At 45.7% G+C, this 13,508-nt stretch overlaps 1 protein-coding gene across 11 annotated transcripts in view; it reads right to left on the reverse strand.

Moving 5' to 3' along the window:
• FAM168A (family with sequence similarity 168 member A) overlaps nucleotides 1-13,508 on the reverse strand; it is a 195,098-nt gene that overhangs the window by 144,139 nt on the left and 37,451 nt on the right. Inside the window, exon 1 of one of the 11 annotated variants that reach the window (XM_089330548.1) lies at nucleotides 7,868-8,020. The exons of 8 other annotated variants lie outside the window; for them this stretch is intronic. In XM_089330548.1, the coding sequence (XP_089186674.1) occupies nucleotides 7,868-7,915 (48 nt within the window). In that variant the 5' untranslated portion in view covers nucleotides 7,916-8,020. Of the gene's footprint in view, nucleotides 1-7,867; nucleotides 8,021-13,508 lie in introns of those variants that run through there. 2 more of the 11 variants (XM_089330551.1, XM_089330566.1) reach the window with 2 other exon arrangements.

The following is a 13,508-nucleotide window of genomic DNA, read 5'->3' on the forward strand; positions in this document are numbered from 1 at the left end:
GAATAATGGCTTTGGAATTGGACTAAAAATGAGTTCGGGGGGCCAGCACTGTGGCATAGTGGGCTAAGCCTCCACCTGCAGCACCAGCATCCCATATGCACATGGGTTCAAGTCCCAGCTGCTCCATTTCTGATCCAACTCTGCTTTGGCCTGGGAAAGCAGTAAGACATGGCTCAAGCGCTTGAGCCCCTGCACTAGTGTAAGGCCCTTAAGAAGCTCCTGGCTCCTGATTGGCTCAGCTCTGGCCCTTGTGGCCATTTGAGGAGTGAACCAGAGGATGAAAGACCTCTCCCTCTCTGCCACTCTGTAACTCTGCCTTCCAAATAAGTAAATAAATCTTTAAAAAAAAAAAAAAGTTCAATCTCAACTTTACCTCTTACAAATTGTGTAAATTTGAGTGCATTGCTTAATCTTTCTTCATATGTAAAATGATAGTACCTAACCTCTCAGAGTTGTGGTAGGGATGAAAGAAAATGTATATAACTCTGAAGGGTAATCAATAAATGGCAACTATGTTTAAGCTCTCCTTTGTATCCCACTATAATTTGTACTTTATAGTAATTATATATCTGCCTTAAAGGTTTCAAAGAGTAAATTAATTAATTCAGGTAAAGGACTTTGAACAGCACCTGGCACATAGTAGGCAATCAATAAGTGGCAATTACTGCTGCTGCTGCTGCTGTTGCTACTACACACCAGTTTCACAGCATGTTTCACATTGTATCAGTTTTTCCTAACTACAATACTCTAATAGGAACCCCTCAGAAGAAAGGGGGTTTATTTTGGTAGTAGTTTGGAGGGGCACAGTCCAGTATCAGATGGGCCCATTAGTCTGGCTTTTGTTGAGGATGGCTGATGGCAGAAAACAAGCAGAAGAGGGATCAGAGGGTAAATCAGGAATCAGAGACACACAGAGAGCACTCTTCATCTATGTCCAGATGTCTCTATAAGCCATCATGATTTGATCACTGAGATACAACCTAGCAACTTAATCCAATCCAATCACCTCTCAAAGGCCCTATCTTCAGACACCAAAATTGGATCAAGATCCTACCCTTAACTCATGAACAATTAATTCAAACTACGACTTTGAGGCTAAAATGTCAGCCTCAAAGAATCAGGAGCCATATCCCTTCTTTTATTTTTTTCAAAGATGTATTTATTTATTTGAAAGGCAGAGTAACACAGCCAGAGACAGAGACAAAGAGAGATCTTCCATCTGCTGTTTCACTCCTCAAATGGCCAGAATGGATGGGCCACATGGGTGGCAGGGTGCTAGCACTTGAACCATTTTCTGGTGCCTTCCCAAGAGCATTAGCAGAGAGCTGAATCACAAGTGGAGCAGCCATGACTCGAACTGGCACTCCTAAAGGAATGCTGGTGTCACAGGCTGTGGCTTAATCCAATGTGCCATAATGCTGGCCCCTGGAGAAACAAATCCTGTTCAAACCACAACACACACCGAATTTCAAGTCTTTTTTTTTTTTTTTTTTTCAAAAAGATTAATTTATTTACTTAAAAGTCAGAGTTACACAGAGAGAAAAGGAGAGGCAGAGACAGAGAGAGGTCTCCCAACTGGCCACAATGGCTGGAACTGCACTGATCCGAAGCCAGGGGCTTCCTCCGGGTCTCCCACACAGGTCCAGGGGCCCAAGGACTTGGGCCATTTTCTACTGTTCTCCCAGGCCATAGCAGAGTTGAGTTGGAAGTGGAGCAGCCAGAACTTGAACCAGCGCCCATATGGGATTCCAGCACTGCAGGTGGCAGCTTCACCCGCTACGCCACAGTGCCAGCCCCTGCAAGTCTTGTATTTGCTGCTTTCCTTCACCAATTAGTATGTAGCCTAAAACCTTGCATAAAATAGGTATTCAATAGGATGATACATTAATCCTAAAGGTTAAGAAGCTTGCATTCCACATTGGAATGACTGGGCTCAATACCCAGCTCTAGCTCCTGACCCCAGATTCCTGCCAATGCAGACCCTGAGAGGCAGCAGTGCTATCTCAAGTAATTGAGCTCCCAACACCCATGTGCAAAACCTAGATTGTGTTCCTAGCTCCTGGCTTCAGCTCCATCGAACCCCTGATTGTTGTGGGCATTTGGGGAGTGAATAAACAGATGGGAGCTATGTCTCTTTACCTGTCCCTGTCTCTTTTTCTCTCCCTCTCTCTTAAATAAATAATAATAATAATAAAAAAAAAACAGGTAACCAACAAATAGTGGATGAATGGCTTACTGAATGAAGTGAACATGTCTGAGGTTTATCACAAAATCTTCACACTAAGAATGTATTACTTCTCTGTAACTCTGCCTTTCAAATAAATAAATATTTTTAAAAATGTATTACTCGCAGTTTAGGCATTTAACCTAGTACTTAAGAGCTGGTTGGAATGCCCACATTCCACAACAAAGTGACTGAGTTTGAGTCCTGGCTCTGCTCCTAATTGCATGTTGCTGCTAACGCATACCCAGGGAGGGAGGCTATAGATGCTATCTTCAGTAACTATGTTCTTGTCACTTACACGGGAGACCTTCACTGAGTTCCCAGCTCCTGGTTTCCACCCCAGCCCAGCCCCAGTTGCTTCTGGAATTTAGGAAGTAAAACCAGCAGATGAGAATTCTTCATCTCTCTCCTTTCTCTCTCTCTCTCTCTCTCTCTCCCTCTCCCTCTCCCTCTCTCCCTCTCTCCCTCTCTCCCTCTCTCCCTCTCTCCCTCTCCCTTTCTCTCTCTGCCTCTCAAATAAAAAAATTTTACATTAATAAAAAAGAATGTATTGCTTGGAGAACTAATTAATTCTATTAGGTCTGTGTGGTTAAGTGAGGAAGCATTATTATAAGCCTGTTTTACAGATAATAAACAGAGTCCCAGAAACATTAAAACAGCACTCAAGCAGCATGGGAACTACCATCTCCTTTGTTCTCTCAGAAACTAGTTCTAAGTTTTCTTCAGCGAGACTTGCTTTCTCTCCATAATTTAAATGTTACCTATGGGATTGGTCAAGTTTTTCCAATATCTGTGGTTTTCAGCAAGGGCCCTCTGAGCCAGATGCCTGACATGGGATAGTGAGAAGGAACATAACCAAATGAGGAGAAACTCTGTCTTCCTTTTTTGGCAGAGAAGGAACAGACCTGATTTCATCTGGCCTGAGCTAGGAAAAGCAATTACGTCTAAAAGTAGTAGGAGGATAAAGCCATAACTATGAATGAACGAGGAAAGAGGACACTGAGGGTCAAGTATGAAAGGCGGTATGGAGTTTCCGGCACTCACCCCTCCTGTAGAGAACAGGACTTGGCACAATCTTTCTGGGGAATGTTTGTTCTATCATTTAACAAATACTTAGTCCCTGCAATGAACTAGGAAAATAACTCAACAGTTGAATCAAAAGCTTGAAAAAATACACACCTTTGTTTTCTAATTATCTTATTCCTAAATATTTATTCTAAGAAAGTTATCAAAAAGTATACTGTAATTTATGATCAAAGATGGGTATCACAATGTTAATTATAATATAAAAAAGGAAAATGGCCTAAATATCTAACAATAAGGATTAACTAAAATTTAAAAATTAAATAAATGTAATATATAAATCATGTATGCATACAATAGCACAGTCATTAAAACTGATGCTTAATAGAAATCTTAATGACAGTGCAAAATACTCATGATACAGTACTAAATTAAAAAGGACTGGTGAGGCGGGCAGCACTGTGGCAGAGCAGGTAAAGCTGCAGCCTGCAGTGCCAGCAGCCCATATGGGCACCAGTTCAAATCCTGGCTGCTCCACTTCCAATACAGATCTCTGCTATGGCCTGGGAAAGCAGTACAAGATGGCCCAAGTCCTTGGGCCCCTGCACCCATGTGGGAGACCCAGAAGAAGCTTCTGGCTCCTGACTTCAGATCAGTGCAGCTCCAACCTTTGCAGTCATCTGGGGAGTGAACCAGTGAATGGAAGGCCTTTCTCTCTCTCTCTCTGCAACTCTGCCTTTCAATTTAATAAATAAATCTTAAAAAACAAACAAACAAAAAGGGACTCCAGGGGCCGGCACTGTGGTGTAGCATAAAGCCATCACCTGCAGTGCTGGCATCCCGGTTCGAGTCTCGGCTGCTCCACTTCCAATCCAGCTCTCTTCTATGGCCTGGAAAAAAAGCAGAAGATGGCCCAAGTCCTTGGGCCCCTGTACCTGTGTGGGAGACCCAAAAGAAGCTCCTGGTTTCAGATTGGCACAGTTCCAGCCACTGCAACCATTTGGGGAATGAACCAGTGGATGGAAGCTCGCTCCCTCGCACTCTCTCTCTCTCTCTCTCTCTCTCTGCCTCTGCCTCTCTGTAACTCTGCCTTTCAAATAAATGAAGTAAATTAAAAAAAAAAAAAAAGGATTCCATAGGAATAAATATTTGGCCTGGCAAAGTTAAGGTACCAACCAGGGGGTTCAGCATTGTGGCATAGCAGGTAAAGCCACTCCCTGTAATGTTGGCATCCCATATGGGCACTGGGTTCAAGTCCCAGCTGCTCCACTTCCAATTTGGCTCCCTGCTAATGTGCCTGGGACAGCAGCAGAAGATGGCCCAAATATTTGGAAGATCCAAATACATGGGAGACCCAGAAGAAGCTCCTGCCTCCTGTCTTAGGATTGGTCCAGCTCCAGTCATTACAGCCATTTGAGGAATGAACTAGCAGATGGAAGATCTCTCTCCCTCTCTATAATTCGCCTTTCAAATAAAAAAATAAATCTTAAAAAAAAAAAAAAAGACACCAACTAGCATGCATCCAATATTGCAGTGTCTGGGTTTAAGTTCTGGCTCCATTCCTGACTCCGGCTCCCTGCTAATGCATACTCTGGGAGGCAGTAGGTTAATGGCTCCAGTAGCTGGGTCTCTGCCACCCACAGGGGACCTGGATTGAGTTCCCAGCTCCCAGCTCCCAGCTTCAGCCTGATCCAGCCTGGCAACTGGGGATATTTGAGGAGTAAATCAGCAGATGGGATCTCTGTCTCTCTGTCTCTCAAAGAAATGGATACATTAGGGGGGAAAAAAAGTCACGCCAGGAGCCAGTGCTGTGGCATAGTAGATAATGCTGCTGTGACCCTGGCATCCCATATGTGTGCCAGTTCGTGTCCCAGCTGCTTCACTTCAGTTCAGCTCCCTGGTAATAGTCTGGGAAAAGCAGCAGAAGATGGCCCAAGTGTTTGGATCCCTGTATCCACGTGGGAGACCCACATAAAGTTCCCAGCTACTGGTTTAACCCTGGCCCAGTGCTGGTCGTTGTGGTCATCTAGGGCATAAGCCAGCAGATGAGAAGACCCCTCTCTCTCTCCTTCTTATTCTGAAACACTTTCAAAATAAATAAATCTTTAAAAATAAATAAAACATTTCATAAAACCATGTACAGTATGATCTTAACTGTATAAAATAAATAGAAAAAATTTAAAGCCTACATATGAAAAGTTTTAAGAACTGGGGCCGGTGATGTGCCATAGTGGGTAAAGCTGCCACCTGTAGTGCCAGCGTCCATATGAGGCTAGTTCAAGTCCTGGCTGCTCCATTTCCAATCCAGCTTCCTGCTAATGTGTCTGGGAAGGCAGCGGAAGATGGTTCAAATCCTTGGGCCCTGCACCCATGTGGGAGACCCAAAAGCAGCTCTAGGCTCTTGGCTTTGGATTGGCTCAGCTCTGGCTGTTGCAGCCATTTGGGAAGTGAACCAACAGATGGAAGACTTCTCTCTCTCTCTCTCTCTCTCTGCCTTTACCTCTGACACTCTGTAACTGCCTTTCAAATAAATAAAAAAAATCTTTAGAGAGGTTTCTTTAGGGGCCGGCACTGTGGCATAGTAGGTAAAGCCGCTGCCTGCAGTGCCAGCAGCCCATATGGGCACCAGTTCAAATCCTGGCTGCTCCACTTCCAATACAGATCTCTGCTATGGCCTGGGAAAGCAGTACAAGATGGCCCAAGTCCTTGGGGCCCTGCACCCGTGTGGGAGACCTGGAAGAAGCTCCTGGCTCCTGGCTTTGGACTGGCGCAGCTCCAGCCATTATGGCCAATTGGGGAGTAAACCAGCGATGGAAGACCTCTCTCTCTCTGCTTCTACTTCTCTGTATAACTCTTTCAAATAAAAAAAAAAAAAACAAATCTTTATTTTAAAAAGTTTCTTTAGGGCCGGCGCCGTGGCTCAATAGGCTAATCCTCCACCTTGCGGCGCCGGCACACCGGGTTCTATTCCCGGTCAGGGCGCCGGATTCTGTCCCGGTTGCCCCTCTTCCAGGCCAGCTCTCTGCTATGGCCAGGGAGTGCAGTGGAGGATGGCCCAGGTGCTTGGGCCCTGCACCCCATGGGAGACCAGGAAAAGCACCTGGATCCTGGCTCCTGCCATCGGATCAGCGCGGTGCGCCGGCTGCAGCGGCGGCCATTGGAGGGTGAACCAACGGCAAAAGGAAGACCTTTCTCTCTCTGTCTCTCTATCTCACTGTCTACTCTGCCTGTCAAAAAAAAAAAAAAAAAAAAAGTTTCTTTAAAAAAAAGAGGTTTCTTTAAAAAAAGTTTTAAAAGTTAACCTTGGGGCCAGCATTGTGCGCAGAGGCTTAAAGCCCTGGCCTGCAGTGCTGGCATCCCATAAGGGGCCCCAGTTTGAGTCCCAGTTGCTCCACTTCCGATCCAGCTCCCTGCTGGTGTGCCTGAGAAAGCAGAGGAGGATGGCTCATGTCCTTGGTCCCCTGAACCCATGTAGGAGGTCCAGCAGAAGCTCCTGGCTCCTGGCTTCAGATCGGCTCAACTCTGGCCATTGCGGCCATTTGGGGAGTGAACCAGCAGGTGGAAGACCTCTCTCTCCACCTATCACTGTAACTCTTTCAAATAAATAAAATAAATCTTTTTTAAAAAGTTAATCTCTGCATATATAGCAATATATTATTAGCCAAGCTTTCCAATTTTTCCATAATAGGCATTTTCCAAAAATCTACAGGATAGAGATTTAAGGAGGAAAAAAATAAAAGAGACATAAAGTATCATTAGGATTGAATGAAATCATTAGAATCTCTGCTAGGCGTGAAGACCCCAAAATGCATATTATTTTTATACTAAAGGATGATGTTAATCCAGCTGGGAAATGACAGAAATGCAAACATGAAACAACCGCAGAGCCATAAACTCCCAGGAGGTCACTTTCATTTCAGAATATCTTTCATCAGATATTCTGAGTTAGGTAAGGAAAGAAGCTTGATGGGTGATGATGGCAAAAATCTAGCTAAAATCTCTAAGTTCCTTAAGAACATGGAACTGTCAATCGTTACTCAGTGTGATAAAGGTCTCAGCAGGAGGAATGCAGCCAAACAGTCTACAGAGGGTCAAGATGTCTGATTCAAAGGAGAAAAGCATTAACCTGGATAAATTTTCCAGGCAAACAGCACAGGCCAGAGAATATAAACAATTTAACATGCCTGGGAGAGTTACATTTATTTTAGTTTGCTAGAGTACAAAGTCCTAGGCAGGGAGTGGCTAAAGAAGTAGTTACAAAAGTCATGAGGGGTCTGTCCCAGAGAAGCTGAATGCCTGGTCTACTATTAGGCAAGCAACTACACATGAGTAAACCAAAAAGGGTACCAGCCCAGAGGGAGCTCGCTCCAGCAGGAGAGACAGCATTATGGTAAAGAAAAGTGATGGGTGGTTACAGCGGGGAAGGAATACCCAATCCAGCCTGGAGGCTCATAAAAGGCCTCTGAGAGAAAGTGACAAAGTCAAGGCACAAAGGAAAAATCGGTTCAGGGGCTGTGACTTGCAGGGCGGTAAAACATCACTGCTACCAGTCCTGAACACCAACTCTGCAAAGCAGAAATCCAGTCCCCGAAAGGCTTCCAAAGAGGGAACTATTCTTACCACCAGAATGTGAGCTCCAAGAAAGTAAGCTGTCTTGTTCACTGCCATTTCTCCAATATAAAAAACAGTGAGTACTGTGGGGAGCAACTGGGAGCAACTCGGACTAGACTAAGTTACTGGAATTAAGACTTATTCTATGCATCTGCTCTCCCACAATATGGCGCTGAGAAGGGAGAAGCAGCTTCTACACAGCTGCCTCCAGTTCAACCAATAAACAGCAGGACCTGCTCCTGATTGGAGGAGAGCAGCGTACTCAGCGTGTGGGTAGCAGAGTTGGGATTGGTGGAAGAGGACTATAAAGGAGGAGAGAGCCAACATGCACGAGGAACATCTATCTGAAGGAACACCTGTGCAGCCCCCGAGAGAGCCGGCCGGCGGTGTGCCGCTCCCCCGCGGAAGTGGGGAAGGTGGCAGGGGGAACCGCCCTTCCACGGAGGTGGAAGGGACGGTAGCCAACCTGGGAAGAACCAGCAGCAAACCCGGGGAGGGCCGAGCAGACAAAAGAACAGCGCAGGGTCCTGTGTCGTTCCTCCACGAAGAGGGGGAGCGACAAGTACAAAGAAGCTGTTCCATACATAAATATCTGTGAGGAAAAAGTAAAGGGGAAGCACACTTCAAAATTAACAAGCAATGAGTATGCCAGTCACAATAAGACAAATACTAATCCATTTATATGAGTTGATTAGAGTAGTCAAGATCATAAGACAGGAAGAGGCATTTGGTGTAGCAGTTAAGCCAGTGCTGGATATGCTGGTAGCCCATATCAGAGATCCTGGGTTCAAGTGTCCCACTTGCACTCTCCATCCCAGTTTCCCACTAATGCACACCTTGGAAGGCAGCAGGTGATGACTTAAGTATCTGGTTCTTGCTACCCACAGAGGAGATCTGGATTGAGTTCCAGGCTCTGGGTACCAGTCTGGCCCAGAACTGGCTGTTGCAGGCATTTGGGAAGTAAGATATCTGTCTCTCTGCCTTTCATATAAATAAAACAGAAATATTTAAATCATGAAAACAAAATAGAATGGTAATTATCAGTAGCTGAGGACAGGGGGAATGGAGAGTTATTGTTCAATGGCTACAGTTTCAGTTTTATAAGATGAAAAGAGTTTTGGAGATGGATGGTGGTGATGGTCACAAAAAATTATGAACACATTAAATACCACTGAACTGTACATTTAAAAACAGGTAAGCTGGACCAGTGTTGTGAAGCAGTTCATTAAGTGACTACGCGCGATGCCAGTGTCCTATATCAGAGCACCAGTATGAATCTTGGCTGCTCCATTTCCAATCCATCTCTTTAAAAAAAATATATTTATTTGAAAAGCAGAGTTACAGAGAGAGAGACAGACAGAGACAGAGACCTTTCATCCACTGGTTCACTCTCCAAATGGCCACAACAGCCAGGATTGGGCTGGGCCAAAGCCAGGAGTAAGGAGTTTCTTCCAGGTCTCCCATGCAGGTACAGGGGACCAAGTACTTCAGCCATATTCCACTGCTTTCCCAGGCACATTAACAGGGAGCTAGACCGGAAGTGAAGCAGCTGAGACTCAAACTGGCACCCAAATAGGATGCTGGCATCACAGGCAGCAGCTTAACCCATTATGCCAAAACATCAGCCCCTCCAATCCAGCTTCTTGCTAATGCACCTGGGAAAGCAGTGGAAGATAGCCTGAGTGCTTGGGCCCCTGCCACCCATGTGGGAGAGCCAGATGGTATTCCTGGACCCTGGCTTGACCCAGCCATTGCCATTGCAGCCATTTGGAGAGTGAATCAGCAGGTGGAAGACCTCTGTCATTCTGCCTTCCAAATAAACAAATCTTAAAAAAAAAAAAAATGGTTAAGATGTGACAGGCATTTTATCTAATGGCTAACCAAGTAGGTATGGAAAAAATTCACGAGAAAAACAGGTCACATTTCTACTATCTGTTTTTCTTTTTTTCTTTTCTTTTTTTTTTTTTTTTTTTTGACAGGCAGAGTGGGCAGTGAGAGAGAGAGACAGAGAGAAAGGTCTTCCTTTGCCGTTGGGTCACCCTCCAATGGCCGCCACGGCTGGCGCGCTGCGGCCGGCATACCGATCCGATGGCAGGAGCCAGGTACTTATCCTGGTCTCCCATGGGGTGCAGGGCACAAGCACTTGGGCCATCCTCCACTGCACTCCCGGGCCACAGCAGAGAGCTGGCCTGGAAGAGGGGCAACCGGGACAGAATCTGGCGCCCTGACCGGGACTAGAACCCGGTGTGCCGGTGCCGCAAGGTGGAGGATTAGCCTAGTGAGCCGCGGCGCTGGCCCTACTATCTGTTTTTCAAGACAACTTTTCTCAGAAGCTGCTGGTAGCATTTCTTTCACGTCTCACTAGCCAGACTTAGGGCATATATCCATACTTAAATCATTCACTGGCAAGGAGCATAGGATTGTCAAGACTAACTTAAACTAATTCCTTCAAGTGCAATGGAAGCTGGCAAACACAACCACCACAGGCCCATCACCTCTACGACACAGATGTGGAACAATGAGGGAAGCAGACTGCCTCCAGACCCAGATGTTTCCTTCACGGCCCTGGGACTCTCAAGCTCAGGAAGTCAGAACTGGAAGCCTGGAACAGAGGTAAAGATAGTCCATAGAGTCCAGAGCCTTTGAAAAGCACTCTGGAAATGGATCTAGAAGCCCTACTTTAGTAACAATACCATACTAACACTGGTTACAGAGGCTTTGCTAAAGGATTGCCTCTCCCAAACTCAGTTTTCCCTTCAGTAATAAGAGAAAGCCTAAATCACAGTTTTCAAACTATTCTATAGACAACTAGGGGTTACAAAAAGGTACTCAGAAGTAAGGCAGAAGAGGATACAAAGGAACAGTGTTATAAGCACCACTTAATCACAGCAGCTTCCATTTAATCTGTATTGAGCCTTCATGTGACATTTGGTAGGAAAAGGGTCCTAGTGCTTTAAAAATTTGTTTTATGTCACTAAACTTGGTTATCAATAATGTCCCTTCCATGCATATGGTAATTATGTCAATTTAACCATTGCACAATGTACAATTTCAAAACATCATGTTGTACATGATACATATGGGCATTTGGCCTAGTGGTGAAGAAGGTCATTTAACATGATATGTGTACCCTATCAGAGTGGCTCCACCCCTGAATCTAGCTTCCCACTAATGCAGGTGCTACGAGACAGTGATAATGGTTCAAGTCACTGGGTTCTCGCCACCCAGGCAGGAGACCTAGACTGAGTTCTTGGTTCCCAGCTTAAGTCATCTAAATGCCAAATATATATTCTCTAGTCCTTACCTTTCTCAAAGTTCCAGATACATCTATCTAGCTGCCCACTCAACATCACCTCTTAGATATCATAAATTTACTTCAAATTCAACATGTCCCAAACTGAATTGACTCATAACATTCTACCCCAAACTAGTCCACTTACAGGGACCCCATTTCAGCAAAAGGCTACCTTTTAATCATTGAGCCAGGAATATCTTATCACTTCTTTCTCTTTTACCATGCCCCTAATATGTACTCCACATATAATCCATCACTCAGGCCGGCGCCACAGCTCACTAGGCTAATCCTCCACCTTGTGGCGCCGGCACACCGGGTTCTAGTCCCGGTTGGGGCACCGGATTCTGTCCCGGTTGCCCCTCTTCCAGGCCAGCTCTCTGCTGTGGCCAGGGAGTGCAGTGGAGGAGGCCCAGGTGCTTGGGCCCTGCACCCCATGGGAGACCAGGAGAAGCACCTGGCTCCTGCCATCGCATCAGCACAGTGCACCGGCCACAGCATGCCGGCTGCGGCGGCCATTGGAGGGTGAACCAACGGAAAGAAAGACCTTTCTCTCTGTCTCTCTCTCTCTCACTGTCCACTCTGCCTGTCAAAAAAAAAAAAAATCCATCACTCAGTCCTATCAATTTAATTCACTGAACTTCTCATATCATCTCTCTTTATCTCCACATACCATCCTCCTTGTCCAACCTACCATCTTGTCTATCACATGGAATATATCTGTGAACTAAGGCAAAAATCTCCCTGCATCAAATGATACCCTTCTATATAGTGATTCCAATTTACTCATGGGGAATATTTTCCCAAATGAATGTGTGAAACCAAGGATATGGACCCCTACATATACTTTTATATATATGTGTGTGAATATATGTGTGTGTGTGTTTACATATGTATCTCAAAAAGTTCATGAAAATGGGATTAAACATATTTATTTCAGTGAAAAAACTGAAAATTTGAAATTCACCTTCTGGAGTCTTGGAGATATAAAGACACTCAAGAGGTACCAAGTTTATCCTCCTTTTCAGTTATCAGTTAAAATTACTCAATTATAATCTTAGTGATTCACCATTCTTTTTTGTTAAATTGTTTCCAATGTGTTTCTTTTTTTTAAGATTTATTTATTTATTTGAAAGGCAGAGTTACACAGAGAGAGGAGAGGGAGGGAGGGAGGGAGGGAGGGAGGGAGAGGGAGAGGGAGAGGGAGAGAGAGAGAGAGAGAGGTCTTCCATCCGATGGTTTACTCCCCAAATGACTGCAACGGCCAGAGCTGCACCAATCAGAAGCCAGGAGCCAGGAGCTTCTTCCAGGTCTCCCAAGTGGGTGCTTCTACTGCTTTCCCAGGCCATAGCAGAGAGCTGGATCAGAACTGGAGCAGCCTGGTCTCAAACTGGTGCCCATATGAGATGCCAGCGCTTCAGTCCAGGGCATTAAGCCACTGTGTCACAGCACCAGGTCGTGATTCACCATTCTTAATGGCAAATATTGAAAACACACTGGATTTTTAAATGAAATAGAGCTAGGCTCTTTTTTTTTTTTTTTTAAGAATTATTTATTTGAAAGACAGAGTTTCAGAGAGGTAGAACCAGAGAGAGAGAGAGGTCTTCCATTCCGCTGGTTCACTCCCTAAATGACTGCAACAGCCAGAGCTGAGCTGATCTGAAGCCAGGACCCAGGAGCTTCTTCCAGGTCTCCCATGTGGGTGCAGGGACCCAAGGAGTTGGGCCATCTTCTACTGCTTTCCCAGGCCATAGGAGAGAGCTGGATCAGAAGAGGAGCAGCTGGGACTCCAATCAGTGCCCATATGGGATGCCAGCGCTGCAGGCTGGGGCTTTAGCCTGCTGCACCACTGTGCTGGCCCCTAGAGCTAGATTCTTTTTTTTTTTTCTTTTTTGACAGGCAGAGTGGACAGTGAGAGAGAGAGACAGCAAGAAAGCTCTTCCTTTTCCGTCGGTTCACCCTCCAATGACCACTGCGGCCAGCGTGCTGCAGCCGGCACACCGCGTTGATCCGAAGCTGATCCGAAGCCAGGAACCAGGTGCTTCTCCTGGTCTCCCATGCGGGTGCAGGACCCACGGACTTGGGCCATCCTCCACTGCCTTCCCAGGCCACAGCAGAGAGCTGGACTGGAAGAGGAGCAACCGGGGCAGAATCTGGCGCCCCGACCAAGACTAGGACCTGGTGTGCTGGCGCCGCAGGCAGAGGATTAGCCTACTGAGCCATGGCACCGGCCAGAGCTAGGTTCTAACATTGGCTCTTGCCCACTGACTGTAGAAATACTAAAGTGAGGGGAAACATACAGTCTCTATACATATACATCCTCTACTGGAGGATGCAAATACCAATTATACACATAAA

The sequence above is a fragment of the Oryctolagus cuniculus genome, chromosome 1 (assembly GCF_051225735.1).
Source record: "Oryctolagus cuniculus isolate XC-2025 breed Fujian yellow rabbit chromosome 1, ASM5122573v1, whole genome shotgun sequence".
Lineage (NCBI taxonomy): Eukaryota > Metazoa > Chordata > Mammalia > Lagomorpha > Leporidae > Oryctolagus > Oryctolagus cuniculus.